We start from the raw sequence: 18,405 nt of genomic DNA, 5'->3' as shown, positions 1-18,405 counted from the left end.
ACGACATCTCTATGTCAGTGACAATAAACTTGATTTCTGATTCTGATTGAGCAGGTCATCGGAAGGATTTTAAAAAAAATCTCTAAAGCAGGGGTTGAAAACTTTTGTGCTTAATGAAACAACGAAGAGCTGACAATGACAGATTATTTCCTTCATTTTAAATAAACAACGACTTTGTTGCATTCCAAAACAAAGTACGAGATGAAATATCGACAATTTTCTATAAAGTATTTTATGTAAATAGTGCGGAAAGTATGTTTGGACCTCCGACCTAACTGGGGGAGAGGGGGTGTGTTTGCCACTGCCTGCGCCTGATATCCCACCTATTTGTGGGTCTTTACTCGCCATTAGCAGTGTCGATAGGGGAAGGGAGGGAGGCGACGTCAACTGTGTTCTTTGAGTTCAAGGCGAAGGGAAGAGGCTGATACTTGCAGGCACTTGGCAGATTTTCTCAGAATTTATTATGAAATAACTTGTGAGCGACAGCATAAACTTTTTAAAAAGTAGGCGGAGGCGGTGCCGGCCAGTGAGGTGAGAGTCCGCTACAATGAAGATAGCAGAGAGGGAGGTCGCGACTACCAGTGACGATTTGCTTTCGTGCTCGGTTGCAGAGGCGAGGGTGATCGTGCCTTGTGAAGCCGAGGACCGAGATCTGCTGCGGGAGAGGGTCCGAGTGGACAAGCCGTACAGAAGGCTTCATCACACGGACATGGAGCCCCACTTGAACGGTAACGCCTGCATGTCTTCATTCAAAATCCGATTATTAATCATGTTGGCCATGAGTAGCGTTTGTAATAAAGATGCTGTAATTATTCATTGAATTTGATGCAGTCCAACCTTTTCGAGACTTTCACATGGTTAAATTTGTAGGAATTTCAGACCGGGTTAGTCTGCGGCACAGATTCCGAAGAGCTGCCCACTGATCAACATAATAATGTCAAGTTTCCCTATGTAACCTCAGTCATCCGCAAATTTCAACCTGAATCTCGGCAGTTTTGAGATTAGCTAATTTCCTCGGACATCCTACTGAAAGTCTAAACACTCAGTTTTATACAGCTCATCACTGTTGATTTGTCCTTCCCCTCCCCCCCCCCAAAGATTAGTTGAGTACCTCTCTCTCTTCCCCCTGCCCCCGCACCTTGTAATGACATAGATTGCTGGTAAGCTTTATAATCAATGCTGTTGTCGTGGAACTTCAGCAAAGCCTTTATTTTCTGTTCTATCACACCTGAATACGGGAGCATCATTGTCCTTCTGTCTCTCTGTCTGCCTACTGACTCAACAAATCTGGTGCCTATTCTCGCTCAACACTCAAAAAAAACCTCAAAAGAAAACAATTAACACTGATATTTACTGAAGGCTTCCAATGGAATTGCATTAATGTTCTGAATTCTTCTATAGAGAGGAAAAAGTAGTTAAAATAATTCAAAACGTAATTAAGTGTACACCCTAGGTTTGAAACTTCTTTGGTATTAACAACTTTGCTTGCTTGTCCCATGCCTATCTGCTGAATTGTTACCCTACTTGATTACTTGAAAAAAATGCCCTTTGTCCATATTTGACAATATTCATGGCCTGGTTAATAGCATTTGGTAAGATAAAAGTAACTTGTTGATGGTCTACAAGTCATTGACCTAGACAAACAAACCATCATAGAAAGGATACTTCAGACAAACTGGGAGGTGAAGGAAAACAAAGATAAAAAGATGCTTGTTCAGTTTTCCACTTTCTCTTGAAACAGTTTGTCTATCTTTTAAATAGAAATTACCCCAGATTGTCTGCTCCATGTTATAGGTTTATTAATTGATTGACTCTGATTGTTAGTGATATATTTTCATTAATCTTCAATTGTGAGATGATATTGACATTTATCAAAACTTTACATATCATATCCTGTGGGATATAGACTTGGTATACTGTATCTTATTGAGGTCTGACCAAGAAAGATAACACTTTTGTTTTATGTACATCTTTGAGCGATCTAGTGAAGCCAATTTGAGGAAGAAATTGTTCCTGAAACAATTTCTCTGCTTTTCTCTGCTGGTAGATGTTATTTTCAGCACTGTTTTGCAAGATTTGATTTAAAATCTGCAATATTTTTAGCCATTGCAGTTACTTTTGTTTATGTGACATCTTCAAATGAACACTTTTCTCTTTGAGATCCTATCTGTCCTGTCCTTGCAGGTGTCAATGCTAAATCCAATACACATAACAGAGCAGGAATAACTGGAGAGAGAGCAGTAGCAGAAACACTTGAGCAACAATGATGTAGGTAGGAAGAGTGATGAAGTTCTGCAAAGTGAATTAGGGGAGTTAGTGTAAAGTTAAAGGACAGGACCTCCAGTGTTGTGATCTCAGGATTGTGACCCGTGCTGGTGAGGCAAGGAATAGGAAGATCATATAGTTTAACATGTGACTAAGGAGTTGGTGTAGGAGGGAACACATCAGATTTTTGGGTCATTGTGCTCACTTCCAGGGAAGGTAGGACCTGTACAAAAGGGACAATTTGCACCTGAACTATAAAGGGACGAGTGGGATAGTTTGCTAATCCTACATAGTTTGGTGGGGGGCAGGTGTTTAAACTAGAGTTGCAGTGCGATGGAAATCAGAATGCCAGAACAGTGAGTGGAGAGGTTGTGGAGACAGATGTCAGTAAGACCTCAGACATAAGTCAGGAATCAAAAGGTTGAGCATGGTGTGGCTAATGTTCTGAGATGCGTATACTTCAATGCAAGAAGTATTGTAGGAAGGGCAGATGAGTTCAGGGCATGGATCGACATGGAATTATAACACTGTAGCCATTAGTGAGATTCGGTTGCAGGAGGGGCAGGACTGGCAACTAGGTATTCTGGGGTTCCATTGATTTAGACGAGACAGCTGGAGGGATTAAAAGGGGAGGGGTAGCGTTACTAGTCAGGGAAAATGTCACGGCGGTGCTCAGTAAGGATAGAACATAGAACAGTACAGCACAATACAGGCCCTTTGGTCCACAATGTTGTGCCGACCCTAAAACCCTGCCTCCCATATAATCCCCCATCTTAAATTCCTCCATATACCTGTCTAGTAGTCTTCTAAACTTCACTAGTGTATCTGCCTCCACCACTGACTCAGGCAGTGTGTTCCATGTACCAACCACTCTCTGAGTAAAAAACCTTCCTCTAATATCCCCCTTGAACTTCCCACCCCTTACCCTAAAGCTATGTCCTCTTGTATTGAGCAGTGGTGCCCTGGGGAACAGGCGATGGCTATCCACTCTATCTATTCCTCTTATTATCTTGTACACCTCTATCATGTCTCCTCTCATCCTCCTTCTCTCCAGAGAGTAAAGCCCTGGGTCCCTTAATCTTCTAATCATAATACGTACTGTAAATGAGGCAGCATCCTCTGTACCCTTTCCAATGCTTCTACATCCTTTCTACAGTGAGGCGACCAGAACTGGACACAGTACTCCAAGGGTGGCCTAGCCAGAGTTTTATAGAGCTGCACCATTACCCCGCGACTCTTAAACTCTATCCCTCGACTTATGAAAACTAACACTCCATAAGCTTTCTTAACTACCCTATCTACCTGCGAGGCAACTTTCAGGGAACTGTGCACATGTACCCCGAGATCCCTCTGCTCCTCCACACTTCCAAGTATATAACCATATAACAATTACAGCACGGAAACAGGCCATCTCGGCCCTTCTAGTCTGTGCCGAACTCTTACTCTCACCTAGTCCCACTGACCTGTACTCAGCCCATAACCCTCCATTCCTTTCCTGTCCATATAGCTGTCCAATTTAACTTTAAACGACAACATCGAACCTGCCTCAACCACTTTCTGCTGGAAGCTCGTTCCACACAGCTACCATTCTGAGTAAAGAAGTTCCCCCCATGTTACCCCTAAACTTTTGCCCTTTAACTTTCAACTCATGTCCTCTTGTTTGAATCTCCCCCACTCTCAATGCAAAAAGCCTATCTATGTCAACTCTATCTATCCCCCTCATAATTTTAAATACCTCTATCAAGTCCCCCCTAAACCTTCTACATTCCAAAGAATAAAGACCCAACTTGTTCAACCTTTCTCTGTAGCTTAGGTGATGAAACCCAGGTAACATTCTAGTAAATCTTCTCTGTACTCTCTCTATTTTGTTAACATCTTTCCTATAATTCGGTGACCAAAACTGTACACAATACTCCAAATTTGGCCTCAACAATGCCTTGTACAATTTCAACATTGCCTTGTACAATTTCAACATTACATCCCAACTCCTATACTCAGTGCTCTGATTTATAAAGGCCAGCATACCAAAAGCTTTCTTCACCACCCTATCTGCATGAGATTCCACCTTCAGGGAACTATGCACCATTATTCCTAGATCCCTCTGTTCTACTGCATTCTTCAATGCCCTACCATTTACCATGTATGTCCTATTTTGATTAGTCCTACCAAAATGTAGCACCTCACATTTTTCAGCATTAAACTCCATCTGCCATCTTTCAGCCCACTCTTCTTACTGGCCTAAATCACTCTGCAAGCTTTGAAAACCTACTTCATTATCCACAACTCCACCTATCTTAGTATCATCCGCATACTTACTCATCCAGTTTACCACCCCGTCATCCAGATCATTAATGTATATGACAATAACACTGGACCCTGTACAGATCCCTGAGGCACACCACTAGTCACCGGCCTCCAATCTGCAAACAATTATCCACCACTACTTTCTGACGTCTCCCATCCAGCCACTGCTGAATCCATTTTACTACTTCAATATTAATATCTAACGATTGAACCTTCCTAACCAACCTTCCGTGTGGGACCTTGTCAAAGGCCTTACTGAAGTCCATATAGACAACATCTACCGCCTTACCCTCATCAACTTTCCTAGTAACCTCTTCAAAAAATTCAATAAGATTTGTCAAACATGACCTTCCACGCACAAATCCATGTTGATTGTTCCTAATCAGACCCTGTCTATCCAGATAATTATATATACCATCTCTAAAAATACTTTCCATCAATTTCCCCACCACTGACATCAAGCTCACAGGCCGATAATTGCTAGGTTTACTCTTAGAACCCTTTTTAAACAATGAAACCACATGAGCAATACGCCAATCCTCCGACACCATCCCTGTTTCTAATGACATTTGAAATATTTCTGTCAGAGCCCCTGCTATTTCTACACTAACTTCCCTCAAGGTCCTAGGGAATATCCTGTCAGGACCCGGAGACTTATCCACTTTTATATTCCTTAAAAGCTCCAGTACTTCCTCTTCTTTAATCATCATAGTTTCAATAACTTCCCTACCTGTTTCCCTTACCTTACACAATTCAATATCCTTCTCCTTAGCGAATACGAAAGAAAAGAAATTGTTCAGAATTTGCCCCATCTCTTTTGGCTCCACACATAGCTGTCCCCTCTGATTCTCTTAAGGGACCAATTTTATTCCTCACTATCCTTTTGCTATTAATATAATGGTAGAAACCCTTGGGATTTATTTTCACCTTACTTGCCCAAGCAACCTCATATCTTCTTTTAGCTTTTCTAATTTCTTTCTTAAGATTCTTTTTATATTCTTTATATTCCTCAAGCACCTCATTTACTCCATGCTACCTATATTTATTGCAGATATCTCTCTTTTTCCAAACCAAGTTTCCAATATCCCTTGAAAACCATGGCTGCCATTTACTTTGTACTCTGCCTTGGAGTTTGTCTTTCCAAAGTGTACCACCTCACACTTCTCCGGGTTGAACTCCATCTGCCACTTCTCAGCCCGCTACTGCATCCTATGTGTCTCTGCAATCTTCGACAATCCCCTACACTGTCCACAACACCACCAACCTTTGTGTTGTCTGCAAACTTGCCAACCCACCCTTCTACCCCCACATCCAGGTCGTTAATAAAAATCACGAAAAGTAGAGGTCCCAGAACCGATCCCTGTGGGACACCACTAGTCACAACCCTTCAATTCGAATGTACTCCTTCCACCACGACCCTCGCTTTCTGCAGGCAAGCCGATTCTGAATCCACCTGGCCAAACTTCCCTGGATCCCAAGCCTTCTGACTTTCTGAATAAGCCTACTGTGTGGAACCTTGTCAAATGCCTTACTACAATCCATGTAGATCACATCTACCGCACTACCCTCATCTATATGCCTGGTCACCTCCTCAAAGAACTCTATCAGGCTTGTTAGACACGATCTGCCCTTCACAAAGCCATGTTGACTGTCCCTGATCAGACCATGATTCTCTAAATGCCCATAGATCCTATCTCTAAGAATATTTTCCAACAGCTTTCCCACCACAGATATAAGGCTCACTGGTCTATAATTACCCGGATTATCCCTACTACCTTTTTTGAACAAGGGGACAACATTCGCCTCCCTCCAATCCTCCGGTACCATTCCTGTGGACAATGAGGACATAAAGATCCTAGCAAGAGGCTCATCAATCTCTTCCCTCGCCTCGTGGAGCAGCCTGGGGAATATTCCGTCAGGCCCCGGGGACTTATCCGTCCCAATGTATTTTAACAACTCCAACACCAGCTCTCCCTTAATATCAACATGCTCCAGAACATCAACCTCACTCATATTGTCCTCACCGTCATCAAGTTCCCTCTCATTGGTGAATACCGAAGAGAAGTATTCATTGGGGACCTCGCTCACTTCCACAGCCTCCAGGCACATCTTCCCACCTTTATCTCTAATCGGTCCTACCTTCACTCCTGTCATCCTTCTGTTCTTCACATAATTGAAGAATGCCTTGGCGTTTTCCTTTACTCTTCTTGCCAAGGCTTTCTCGTGCCCCCCTCTTGCTCTCCTCAGCCCCTTCTTAAGCTCCTTTCTTGCTACCCTGTATTCCTCAATAGACCCATCTGATCCTTGCTTCCTAAACCTCATGTATGCTGCTTTCTTCCACCTGTCTAGATTTTCCACCTCACTTGTCACCCATGGTTCCTTCACCCTACCATTCTTTATCTTCCTCACTGAGACAAATTTATCCCTAACATGCTGCAGGAGATCCCTAAACATCGACCACATGTCCATAGTATATTTCCCTGCAAAAACATCATTCCAATTCACACCCGCAAGTTCTAGCCTTATAGCCTCATAATTTGCCCTTTCCCAATTAAACACTTTCCTGTCCTCTCAGATTCTATCCTTTTCCATGATGATGTTAAAGGCCAGGGAGTGGTGGTCACTGTCTCCCAGATGCTCACCCACTGAGATATCTGTGATCTGACCCAGTTCGTTACCTAATACTAGATTTGGTATGGCATTCCCCCTAGTTCACCTGTCAACATACTGTGACAGGAATCCAACCTGGACACACTTCACAAACTCTGTCCCGCCTAAACCCTTGGAACTAATCAGGTGCCAATCAATATCGGGGAAATTAAAGTCACTCATGCTAACAACCCTGTTATTTTTGCACCTTTCCAAAATCTGCCTCCCAATCTGCTCCTCTGTATCTCTGCAGCTACCTGGGGGCCTATAGAATACCCCCAGTAGAGTAACTGCTCCCTTCCTGTTCCTGACTTCCACCCATATTGACTCAAAAGAGGATCCTGCTACATTACCCACCCTTTCTGTAGCTGTAATAGTATCCCTGACCAGTAATGCCACCCCTCCTCCCCTTTTTCCGTCCTCTCTATCCCTTTTAAAGCACTGAAATCCAGGAATATTGAGAATCCATTCCTGCCCTGGTATCAGCCAAGTCTCTGTAATGGCCACTACATCATAATTCCATGTATGTATCTAAGCTCTCAGTTCATCACCTTTGTTCCTGATGCTTCTTGCATTGAAGTGCATGCACTTTAGCCCTTCTGCCTTACTACCTTTGCACCCTTTGTTCTGTTTCCCTTTCCTCAAAGCCTATTTTTATGTTAGATCTGGCTTTACTCCATGCACTATACTTGCAATTCTCGCATGACCTTTATCCTCCTCCACCTCACAATCTGCTCTAACACTCTGGTTCCCCTCCCCCTGCAAGGAGAACTCATCTAGTGAGGCTTAATGTGTGGAATTAAAGAAGCACTCTGTGGGATTTAGAGGAGCAAATCTGAAGAGAGGTCTCAAACTGTTGTAGGAAACCATGGGATTTTACGTTGTGCAGCTTTGTGTGCAACACCTTGTCGAAGTCTTCTGAAAATCCAATTAAACAATGTCTACTGACTCTCCTTTGTTTAACCTGCTTCAAAGTTCAAAGTACATTTTAATTGAAGTACATTTAGGTTACCATATAGAACCCTGAGATTCGTTTTCTTGTGGGCATACCCAGTAAATCCAAGAAACATAATAGAATCAATGAAAGACCACAGCCAACAGGACGGACAAACAACCGGTGTTCAAAAAGCAACGAACTGTGCAAATACAAAAGAAAAAAGTAAATTATGAATAAGCAATAAATATTGACGACCTGAGATGGAGAGTCCGTTTAAGTGAGTCTGTAGGTTGTGGGAACAGTTCAGTGATAGGGTGAGTAAAATTGCCCCCACTGGTTCAAGGGCCTGATGGTAGAGGGGTAATAATTTTTCCTAAATTTGGTAGTGTGAGTCTTAGGGCTATTGTACCATCTTCCTGCTGGCAGCAGCAAGAAGAGCCTGGGTGTTGGGGGTCCTTGATGATGGCTGCTGCTTTCCTGCTACAGCTTCTATGTAGATGTGCTGAATAGTGAAAAGAACTTTACCCTTGATGGACTGGGCCATATCCACTACAATTTGTAGGATTTTCCATTTAAAGGCATTGGTGTTTACTTACCAGGCTGTGATGAAACCAGAAAATACACTCTCCAGCACACATATATAGAAGTTTGTGTTTCTCGATGTCATGCTGAATCTTCGTAAACTACCAAGGAAGTCGAGATGCTGCCATACTTTCTTTGTAATTGCACTTATGTGCTGGACCCAGGACAGAACCTCTGAAACGGTAACACTGAGTTGACACTCTCCACCTCCACTCTCCTGATGAGGACTGGCTCGTGGGCCTCTGGTTTCCTCCTCCTATAATTAGCTCTTGGTCCTCTTGATGTTGACTGAGAGGTGGTTGTTGTAGCACCGTCAGCTAGATTTTCAATCTTCCTCTTGTATGCTGATTCATCAACACCCTTGATTTGGACAACAATAGTGGTGTTGTCAGCAAACGTCAAAGTGGCATTGGAGCTGTGCTTAGCCACACAGCCATAAGTGTGAAGTAGGTAGAGCAGGGGCTAGGCACACAGCCATGTGGTGCCCCTGTGCTGATGGAGATTGTGGAGGATATGTGCTAATTCAAGCAGACTGGGGTCTGCAAGTGAGGATAGAGGATCCAATTGCACAAGAGTAATGATGCCAAGCTCTTGAAGCTTATTGATTAGTTTTGATGGGGTGATGGTATCAAATACCAAGCTCTAGTCAATAAAGAGCATCCTTATATATGCACCTTTGCTGTCCAGATGTTCCAGGGTTGAGTGAAGAGCCAGTGAAATGGTGTCTACTGTGGACCTGTTGTGCTTGTTATCTCCTCAAGGAATTTAGCAGGTTTGTCAGGCAAGATCTTCCATTAATGAAACAATGCTGATTTCACCCTAATAATGTTTCCAAGTATTCTGAAATGCCAACCTTAATAATGGGCTGTAACATCTTACCAGCCATTGTAGTCAGGCAAATCAGCCTATAGTTTTGTCTCTTGCATCCCTGTTTTTGCAGTGGAGGAAGTGTAGTAAAAATTCACCAGACAGATACCTGGGATGGGAGGGCGACTTGAGGGGAGGTTTGTCAGGTTTAGGTATATGGATGCTTAAGTTTAGGAAAATGAGAGGGGATCACATGGGCCAGAAGAATTATAGCAGAACTGGACAGACAAGATGAAGGAGAACGCACCAGATAGAATTCTAGGACCAGGGGTCAGAAGGGAACAAAAGTAGTATCACACAGGCAACACACATCAAAGTTGCTGGTGAACGCAGCAGGCCAGGCAGCATCTTTAGGAAGAGGTACAGTCGACGTTTCAGGCCGAGACCCTTCGTCAGATATAGGAGCAGAATTGGATCATATGGGCCATTGAGTCTGCTCTGCCATTTCAGCATGGCTGATCTGACTTCCCTCTCAGCCCCAGTCTTCTGCCTTTTCCCCATTTCTCTTCATGTCATGACAAATCAAGAATCTACCCACCTCTGCCATAAATATACATAAAGACTTGACCTCCACAGCTGCCTGTGGCAATGAATTCCACAGATTCACCTCTCTCTGGCTAAAGAAATTCCTCCTCATCTCTGTTCTAAAAGGATAAATCTTTATTCTGAGGCAATGACCTCTGGTCTTCATCCTCTCTCTATCCACTCTATCACCATTCGATAGGTTTACTCTAGTGAGTACAGGCCTAGGTTCATCAAACATACTTCCTATGACAAGCCATTCAATCCTGGAATCATTTTTGTGAACCTCCTTTGAACTGTCTCCAGTTTCAGCACATCCTTTCTGAGATAAGGGCCTTTTACTTTACTGTATACATTTCTCCTGCATTTATTCAAGAACAAGTTACAGTAGCCATATTTGAGGCTAAAGGAAGTAGTGCTGAATTGAATGAGCAGCTGAGATGACAATAGACAATAGGTGCAGGAGTAGGCCATTCGGCCCTTCGAGCCAGCACCGCCATTCACTGTGATCATGGCTGATCATCCACTATCAGTATCCAGTTCCTGCCTTATCCCCATAACCTTTGATTCTGCTATTTTTAAGAGCTCTATCCATCTCTTTTTTGAAAGCATCGAGAGACTTGGCCTCCACAGCCTTCTGGGGCAGAGCATTCCATATATCCACCACTCTCTGGGTGAAAAAGTTTTTCCTCAACTCAGTTCTAAATGGCCTGCCCCTAAATCTTAAACTGTGGCCTCTGGTTCTGGACTCACCCATCAGCGGGAACATGCTTCCTGCCTGCAGCGTGTCCAATCCCTTAATAATCTTATATGTTTCAATAAGATCCCCTCTCAGCCTTCTAAATTCCAGAGTATACAAGTCCAGTCACTCCAATCTTTTGACATATGACAGTCCCGCCATCCCGGGAATTAACCTTGTGAACCTATGCTGCACTCCCTCAATAGCAAGAATGTCCTTCCTCAAATTTGGAGACCAAAACTGCACACAGTACTCCAGGTGTGGTCTCACCAGGGCCCTGTACAGCTGCAGAAGGACCTCTTTGCTCTTATACTCAATTCCCCTTGTTACAAAGGCCAGCATGCCATTAGCTTTTTTCACTGCCTGCTGTACTTGCATGCTTGCTTTCAGTGACTGATGTACAAGAACACCTAGATCTTGTTGTGCTTCCCCTTTTCCTAACTTGACTCCATTTAGATAATAATCTGCCTGCCCGTTCTTACCACCAAAGTGGATAACCTCACATTTATCCACATTAAACTGCATCTGCCATGCATCTGCCCACTCACCCAGCCTGTCCAAGTCACCCTGCATTCTCATAACATCCTCCTCACATTTCACACTGCCACCCAGCTTTGTGTCATTGGCAAATTTGCTAATGTTACTTTTAATTCCCTCATCTAAACCATTAATATATATTGTGAACAGCTGCGGTCCTAGCACTGAACCCTGCGGTACCCCACTGGTCAACGCCTGCCATTCCGAAAGGGACCCGTTAATCGCTGCTCTTTGTTTTCTGTCAGCCAGCCAATTTTCAATCCATGTCAGTACTCTGCCCCCAACACCATGTGCCCTAATTTTGCCCACTAATCTCCTATGTGGGACTTTATCAAAGGCTTTCTGAAAGTCTAGGTACACTATATCCACTGGTTCTCCCTTGTCCATTTTCATAGTTACATCCTCAAAAAATTCCAGAAGATTAGCCAAGCACGATTTCCCCTTCATAAGTCCATGCTGACTCGGACCAATCCTGTTACTACTATCCAGATGTGTCGTAATTTCATCTTTTATAATTGACTCCAGCATCTTTCCCACCACCGACGTCAGGCTAACCGGTCTATAATTCCCTGTTTCCTCTCTTCCTCCCTTCCTGAAGAGAGGAACAACATTAGCCACCCTCCAATCCACAGGAACTGATCCTGAATCTATAGAACATTGGAAAATGATTACCAAGGCGTCCACGATTTCTAAAGCCACCTCCTTAAGTACCCTGGGATGCAGACCGTCAGGTCCTGGGGACTTATCAGCCTTCACACGCAACAGCCTATCCAACACCATTTCCTGCCTAGTATAAATTTCCTTCAATTCATCCATTACCCTAGGTCTTTTGGCCACTATTACATCTGAGAGATTGTTTGTGTCTTCCCTAGTGAAGACAGATCCAAAGTACCTGTTCAACTCGTCTGCCATTTCCTTGTTCCCTATAATAAATTCATCCGCTTCTGTCTTCAAGGGCCCAATTTTGGTCTGAACTATTTTTTTCCTTTTCACATACCTAAAGAAGCTTTTACTATTTTCTAATTCTGTATATTTTGTAATTATGAAGGAAAAGGCATGCCAGACCATAAGTGTGCAAAATTGCTTGTTAATAACAAAAGTAGCTGTAAGCTGGATGTACACTTGCTTCTTAGGAGGATGGAGCTTAGATTTGGGTGGTTGTTAAATTAAGGAACAGTAGAAGGTAGCGAGAGAATATTTACAACAATAACAATTGACTACCAATCATTAGTTCAATTTGTTAACTTGGAAACTTTTACAACACCTACCAATTTAAGGAATTGTTTGTAAGGCTCTTTTTTTTAGGGTACCTGGCGAGTAAACCACCATGATTTTTTGTTGGTTAAATAAACTTATGTAACAGAAAGTTTGTGTAGAAAATGTATTTGAAGCAATTTACTTTTTCTTTTGTTAGTGATTATTAGAATTTCATTAGAAAGGTGACATAGGGTCAGGGAATGTTGAATCATTTTGGGTGGAGTTAAGAAACTGCAAGGATAGGATTGGCAAAATCAGGTTGATGTCGAATGGCAAGAGAAGGAGTTTGTTGAATGCCTACAAGGTGGCTTTTTAGAGCAGCTTGTGCTTGAGCCTACTCAGGGAAAGGTTATCTTAGATTGGGTGTTGTATAATAATCCATATCTTATTAGGGAGCTTAATGTAAAAGAACCCTTAGAAGGCAATGATCAAAATATGATTGAATTCAAACTGCAATTTGAGAGGGCAAAGTGTAAATCATGTATCAGTATCACAGTGGAATAAAGGGAATTACAGAGGCATGAGAGAGGAGCTTACCCAGGTGGATTGGAAGAGGATACTGGTGGGGATGACAGCAGAACAGTGGTGGCTGAAGTTTCTGGAAATGGTTCATAAGGCGCTGGATAGATATGTCCCACAGAAGAAGTTATTCTCAAATGGCAGGGGTAGGCAACTGTGTCTAATAAGGGAAGTTAAGGACTGCATAAAAGCCAAGGGAAGGGCGTATAAGGTAGTAAAAGTGACTGGGAAGTTGGGTGAGTAGGAAGCTTTTAAAATCCAACAAAAGGCAATTAAAAAGCTACAAGAAGGGAAAAGATGAAATATGAGGCCAAACTAGCCAATAATATAAAGCAGGATACTAAAAGTTTTTTCAGTTATATAAAGGGTAAAAGGGAGGTGAGAGTTGATATTGGACCACTGGAAAATGTTGCTGGTGAGGTAGTAATGGGGGACAAAGAAATGGCAGATGAACTTAAGAACGCAAACACGAGGAATTCTGCAGATGCTGGAAATTCAAGCAACACACATCGAAGTTGCTGGTGAACGCAGCAGGCCAGGCAGCATCTCTAGGAAGAGGTACAGTCAATGTTTCGAGCCGAGACCCTTTGTCAGGACCCTTCGTCTAGTCCTAACGAAGGGTCTTGGCCCAAAATATCGACTGTACCTCCTCCTAGAGATGCTGCCTGGCCTGCTGTGTTCACCAGCAACTTTGATGTGTGTTGCAGATGAACTTAATGGGTTACTTTGCATCTGTCTTCACTGTGGAGGACAATAGCAGTGTGCCAGAGGTCCATGAGTGTCAGGGAGTAGGAGTGAGTGCTATTCCTATTACAAAGGAAAAAATGCTAGGCAAGTGAAAGATCTTAAGTCACCTGGACCAGATGGACTACATTTCAGGAGAAAGAGGTATCTGAAGAAATAATGGATGCATTGGCCGTGTTCTTTCAAGAATCACTTAACTCTGGCATGGTCCCGGAGGACTGGAAAACTGCAAATGTCACTCCACTCTTTAAGAAGGGATGAAGTCAAAAGAGAGGAAATTATATGCCAGTTAATCTAACATTAATGGCTGGGAAAGTGTTGGAGCTTATTAATTACAAGATTTCACTTGGAGACCAATGATAAAATGTCAGAGTCAGCGTAGTTTCTATAAAGGGAAATCATGCCTGACAAATCTGTTGGAGTTCTTCGAGGAAGTAACAAGCAGGGTGGACAAAGGAAAGGCAGTGGATGATATTTACTTAGATTTTCAGAAGGGATTTGATAAGGAGGCTCACATGAGGTTGCTTAAGAAGATAAAATCCTATGGTATTACAGGAAATATATTGGCATGGATAGTGGAATGGCTGACAGGCAGGAGGCAGTGAGTGGGAATAAAGGGAGCCGTTTCTGGTTGGCTGCCTGTGACTAGTGGTGTTCCTCAGGGTTCAGTATTGGGACCATTACTTTTTACATTGTTCATGATTTGGATAATGGAATTAATGGCTTTGTGTCAAAGTTTGTGGATGATACGAAGATAGATTGAAAGGTAGGTAATGCTGAGGAAGCAATGTGATTGTAGTGGGACTTAGACAAATTGGAAGAATGGGAAAAAGTAGCAGATGGAATACAGTGTTGGGAAATGTATGATGATGCAATTTGGTAAAAGAAGTAATAGTGCAGACTATTTTCTAAATGTGTGGTGCGTGGCCAAGTGGTTAGGACGTTGGGCTCAAGATCTGAAGGTCGTGGGTTCGCGTCTCGGCCAAGGCAGCGTGTTGTGTCTTTGGGCAAGGCACTTAACCACACACTGCCCCAGTCCACCCATCTGAAAATGGGTACCAGCAAATGCTGGGGGTTAACCTCGTGATAGACTGGATATCGGGGGGGGGGGGGAGTCTCGTACTCTCAGTCGCTTCACGCCACAGAAACTGGCATAAGCACCAGCCTGATGGGCCACAAAGGCTCAGGACAGACTTTGACTTTGGATTATCTAAATGGGGAGAAAATTCAAACATCAGAAGTGCGAGGGGACTTGTGTCCTCGTGCAGACTTCCAAAAGGTTAATTCACAGGTTGACTCTGTGTTAAAGAAGGCAAATGCAATGCAGTGGTCTCCCATCCACTGCCATCACACCATCTCCACCTTATTGAATCTGGGGATCTCCCATCTATTGCCACCAACCTCATAGTTCCCACACCCCACACCTCCCATTTCTACATCCTACCCAACATCCACAAACCCACTCACTTGTCCAGGTAGACCCATTGATTCAGCTTGTTCCTGCCCCACTGAACTCATATTAGCTTACCTCAACTCTGTTTTATCCCAGGTGGTTCAGTCTGTTCCCGCCTACATCAGTGACACCTCACTTGTTCTTGGTCTTTTCAAGGAATTCAGGTTCCCTGGTCCCCATCATCTTATTTTCACTGTGGATGTCCAGTCTCTATACACCTCCATCCCCCTCCAAGAAGGCCTCAAAGCTCTCTGTTTTTTCTGGACACCAGATCCAACCAGTTCCCTTCTACCATCACTGTCCTCCGCCTAGTGGAACTGGTCCTCACTCTCAATAATTTCTCCTTTAGGTCCTCCCACTTCCTTCCAACAAAAGGTGTAGCCATGGGCGCTCGCATGGGTCCCAGCTATTCCTGCCTGTTTGTTGGTGTGACGGGGTCCTGAATTACCTCTATGAACTGTGCTTGTTTACCCCTATTAACTGTGCTTTTGAAAAGAGAGAGAGAGAGAGAGAGACGAAGACTAACTGTTGGACAGTCACTTTAAGGCACGAGAAAGAACTGGCTAAATTTTGGATTTCTGCTGAGTTGGAGACAGCACCAAGCAGCTCGTAAGTTGCTATGGTGACTGAGGGTGTTATTTGATAGACAATCAATGTTATGATTTTTCGGCAGCGTGTTGATACTTCTCAAGGACATTTGCCTGCTTGCATTTCTTACACCGAGAGAGGAAGGAGGAGTTATTTGAGTGACAGCTGGTATCCAGTACAGTGAGATAAATAGGAAGTAAGATGATATCGACCTCAGACACATGTTTTGGACTCTGAGCTTTGTTGTACCTGCAGAAAAAGTGGGTTTTTGGAGGATCGATCAAGCAGATTGATCAGTGGCTCTTGCAGTGAAAAGAAAAGGCAGTGACCGGTGGGGAGTTGTCCATGTGTCCACCCTTGCCTGGGTAATAGCTGCACCACTGAAAACTGGTCCCCTTTGTTGTGGTCACAGTCGGTGACTTCTAACGGATTTCGGAGGACAACAAGAAGATCGATGGTATCAGCTCACCTGAAGACTCAAATCTCTCCCTCTCTCTCTCCCTCCGTCACTACTCAACTCAATACCACAAACTGAACTGAACTGAACTTTACTTATCATCGTAAGACTGTATCTTTTTACCCCTAGACTTAAAGAAGTTTGATTTTTCATACATATATTTCCACACTTATATACTTATATATATATATATATATATAATCATTGCTAACCTGTTTGATTTGTCTACATTTCTATTACTGTATTGCATAGTTACTAATAAATATTATTAGTTTATAGCGATACTGGACTCCAAACTGTTTTCCATTTCTGCTGGTTCTTTATTCCTGTCACGGGGTACGTGACAGTTGGCTACGTGGAACAGTCTATATTGCAAGCCTACACTGGTGACCTCCCCCACTTTTCCTATGCCACATCGATGACTGCATTGGTGCTGCTTCCTGCACTTGTGCTGAACTTGTCGATTTCGTCCACTTTGCCTCCAACTTCCACCCAGCCCTCAAATTCACCTGGTTCATTTTCAACACTTCCCTTCCCTTTCTCAATCTCTCTGTCTCTATCTCCGGAGACAGGTTATCCACCAATGTCTATTATAAATCAACAGTCTCACAGCTACCTGGACTATACCTCAATCCGTCCTGATAATTGTAAAAATGCCATCCTGTTCTCTCAATTCCTCCGCCTCCATAGCATCTGCTCTCAGGATGTGGCCTTTTCATTCTAGAATGAAGGCGATGTCCTCCTTCAAAGAAAGAGGCTTCCCTTCTTCCACCACCAACGCTGCCCTCAACCGCATATCTTCCATTTCATGCACTTCTGCTCTTACCCCATCTTCCTACAACACTACCAGGGATAGGATTCCTCTTGTCCTTACCTACCACCCCACTAGTCTCCATGTCCAGCACATAAATCTCTGAAAATTCTGCCACCTCCAACTGGATTCCATCACTAAACACATCTTTCCCTCCCCCCCACTTTATGTTTTGCATGGAGATTGCTCCCTACATGACTCCCTTGCCCTTTCGTCACTCCCCACTGATCTCTCTGCTGGCACTTAACCTTGCAAGTGGAACAAGTGCTACACCTGCCCCTACACTCCTCCCTCGCTACAATCCAGAACCCCAAACAGTTCTTCCAGGTGAGGCGACACTTCACCTGTGAGTCTGTTGGGGTCATATACTGTGCTCAATGCTCCTGGTGTAGCCTCTTGTATATCGATGAGACCCGACGTAGACTGGGAGATCAGTTCACCGACCATCTGTACCCCGTCTGGCAGAACAAGTGGGTTCTCCCAGTGGCCACCCATTTTAATTCCACTTCCCACTCCCATTCCGATCTATGCATCCATGGCCTCCTCCACTGCCGGCCACACTTGGGTTGGAGGATCAACACCTTGTATTCCATTTGGGTAGCCTCCAACCTGATGGCATGAACATCGATTTTTCAAACTTCCGGTAATACTTCTACCCTCCCCCCTCACTATTTCCATCCCCTTGTTCCTCTCTCATATTATCTCCTTGCCTGCCCATCGCCTCCCTCTGGTGCTCCTCCCCCCCCCCCATTTTTTTTCCATGGCTTTCTGTGTCTTTCACCAATCAACTTCCTAGCGCTTTGCTTCATCCCTTCCCCTCCAAGTTTCACCTGTCGCCTGGTGTTTCTCTGTCCCATCCCCCCCCCCCCACCTTTCAAATCTACTCCTCAGTGTTTTTTTTCTCCAGTCCTCCCAAAGGGTTTCGGCCCAAAATGTCGACTGTTCTTTTTTTTCCATAGATGCTGCCTGGCCTGCTGAGTTCCTCCAGCATTTTTGTGTGTGTTGCTCAGATTTCCAGCATCTGCAGATTTTCTCATGTTTGTGAAATGCAATGTCAGCATTTAATTCAAGGGGAATAGAATATAAAAGCAAGGAGATAATGCTGAGGCTTTATAAGACACTCATCAGGCTGCACTTGGAGTATCGTCAACAATTTTAGTCCCCTTATCTCAGA

The 18,405-nt window shown here is 43.7% G+C and overlaps 1 protein-coding gene across 4 annotated transcripts in view; it reads left to right on the top strand.

The window, feature by feature from the left end:
• The first annotated feature begins 595 nt into the window (after nucleotides 1–595).
• The window catches only part of LOC134345521 (SH3 domain and tetratricopeptide repeat-containing protein 1), a 129,401-nt gene continuing 111,591 nt past the window's right edge, over nucleotides 596–18,405 (top strand). For all 4 annotated transcript variants that reach the window (XM_063046297.1, XM_063046299.1, XM_063046298.1 and 1 more), the window contains exon 1: nucleotides 596–728. In XM_063046297.1, coding sequence (XP_062902367.1) covers nucleotides 710–728 — 19 coding nt within the window. In that variant the 5' untranslated portion in view covers nucleotides 596–709. The remainder of the gene's footprint in view (nucleotides 729–18,405) is intronic.

The sequence above is a fragment of the Mobula hypostoma genome, chromosome 4 (assembly GCF_963921235.1).
Source record: "Mobula hypostoma chromosome 4, sMobHyp1.1, whole genome shotgun sequence".
In the NCBI taxonomy this organism is placed as follows: domain Eukaryota; kingdom Metazoa; phylum Chordata; class Chondrichthyes; order Myliobatiformes; family Myliobatidae; genus Mobula; species Mobula hypostoma.
This window is presented reverse-complemented; position numbering and strand designations above follow the sequence as displayed.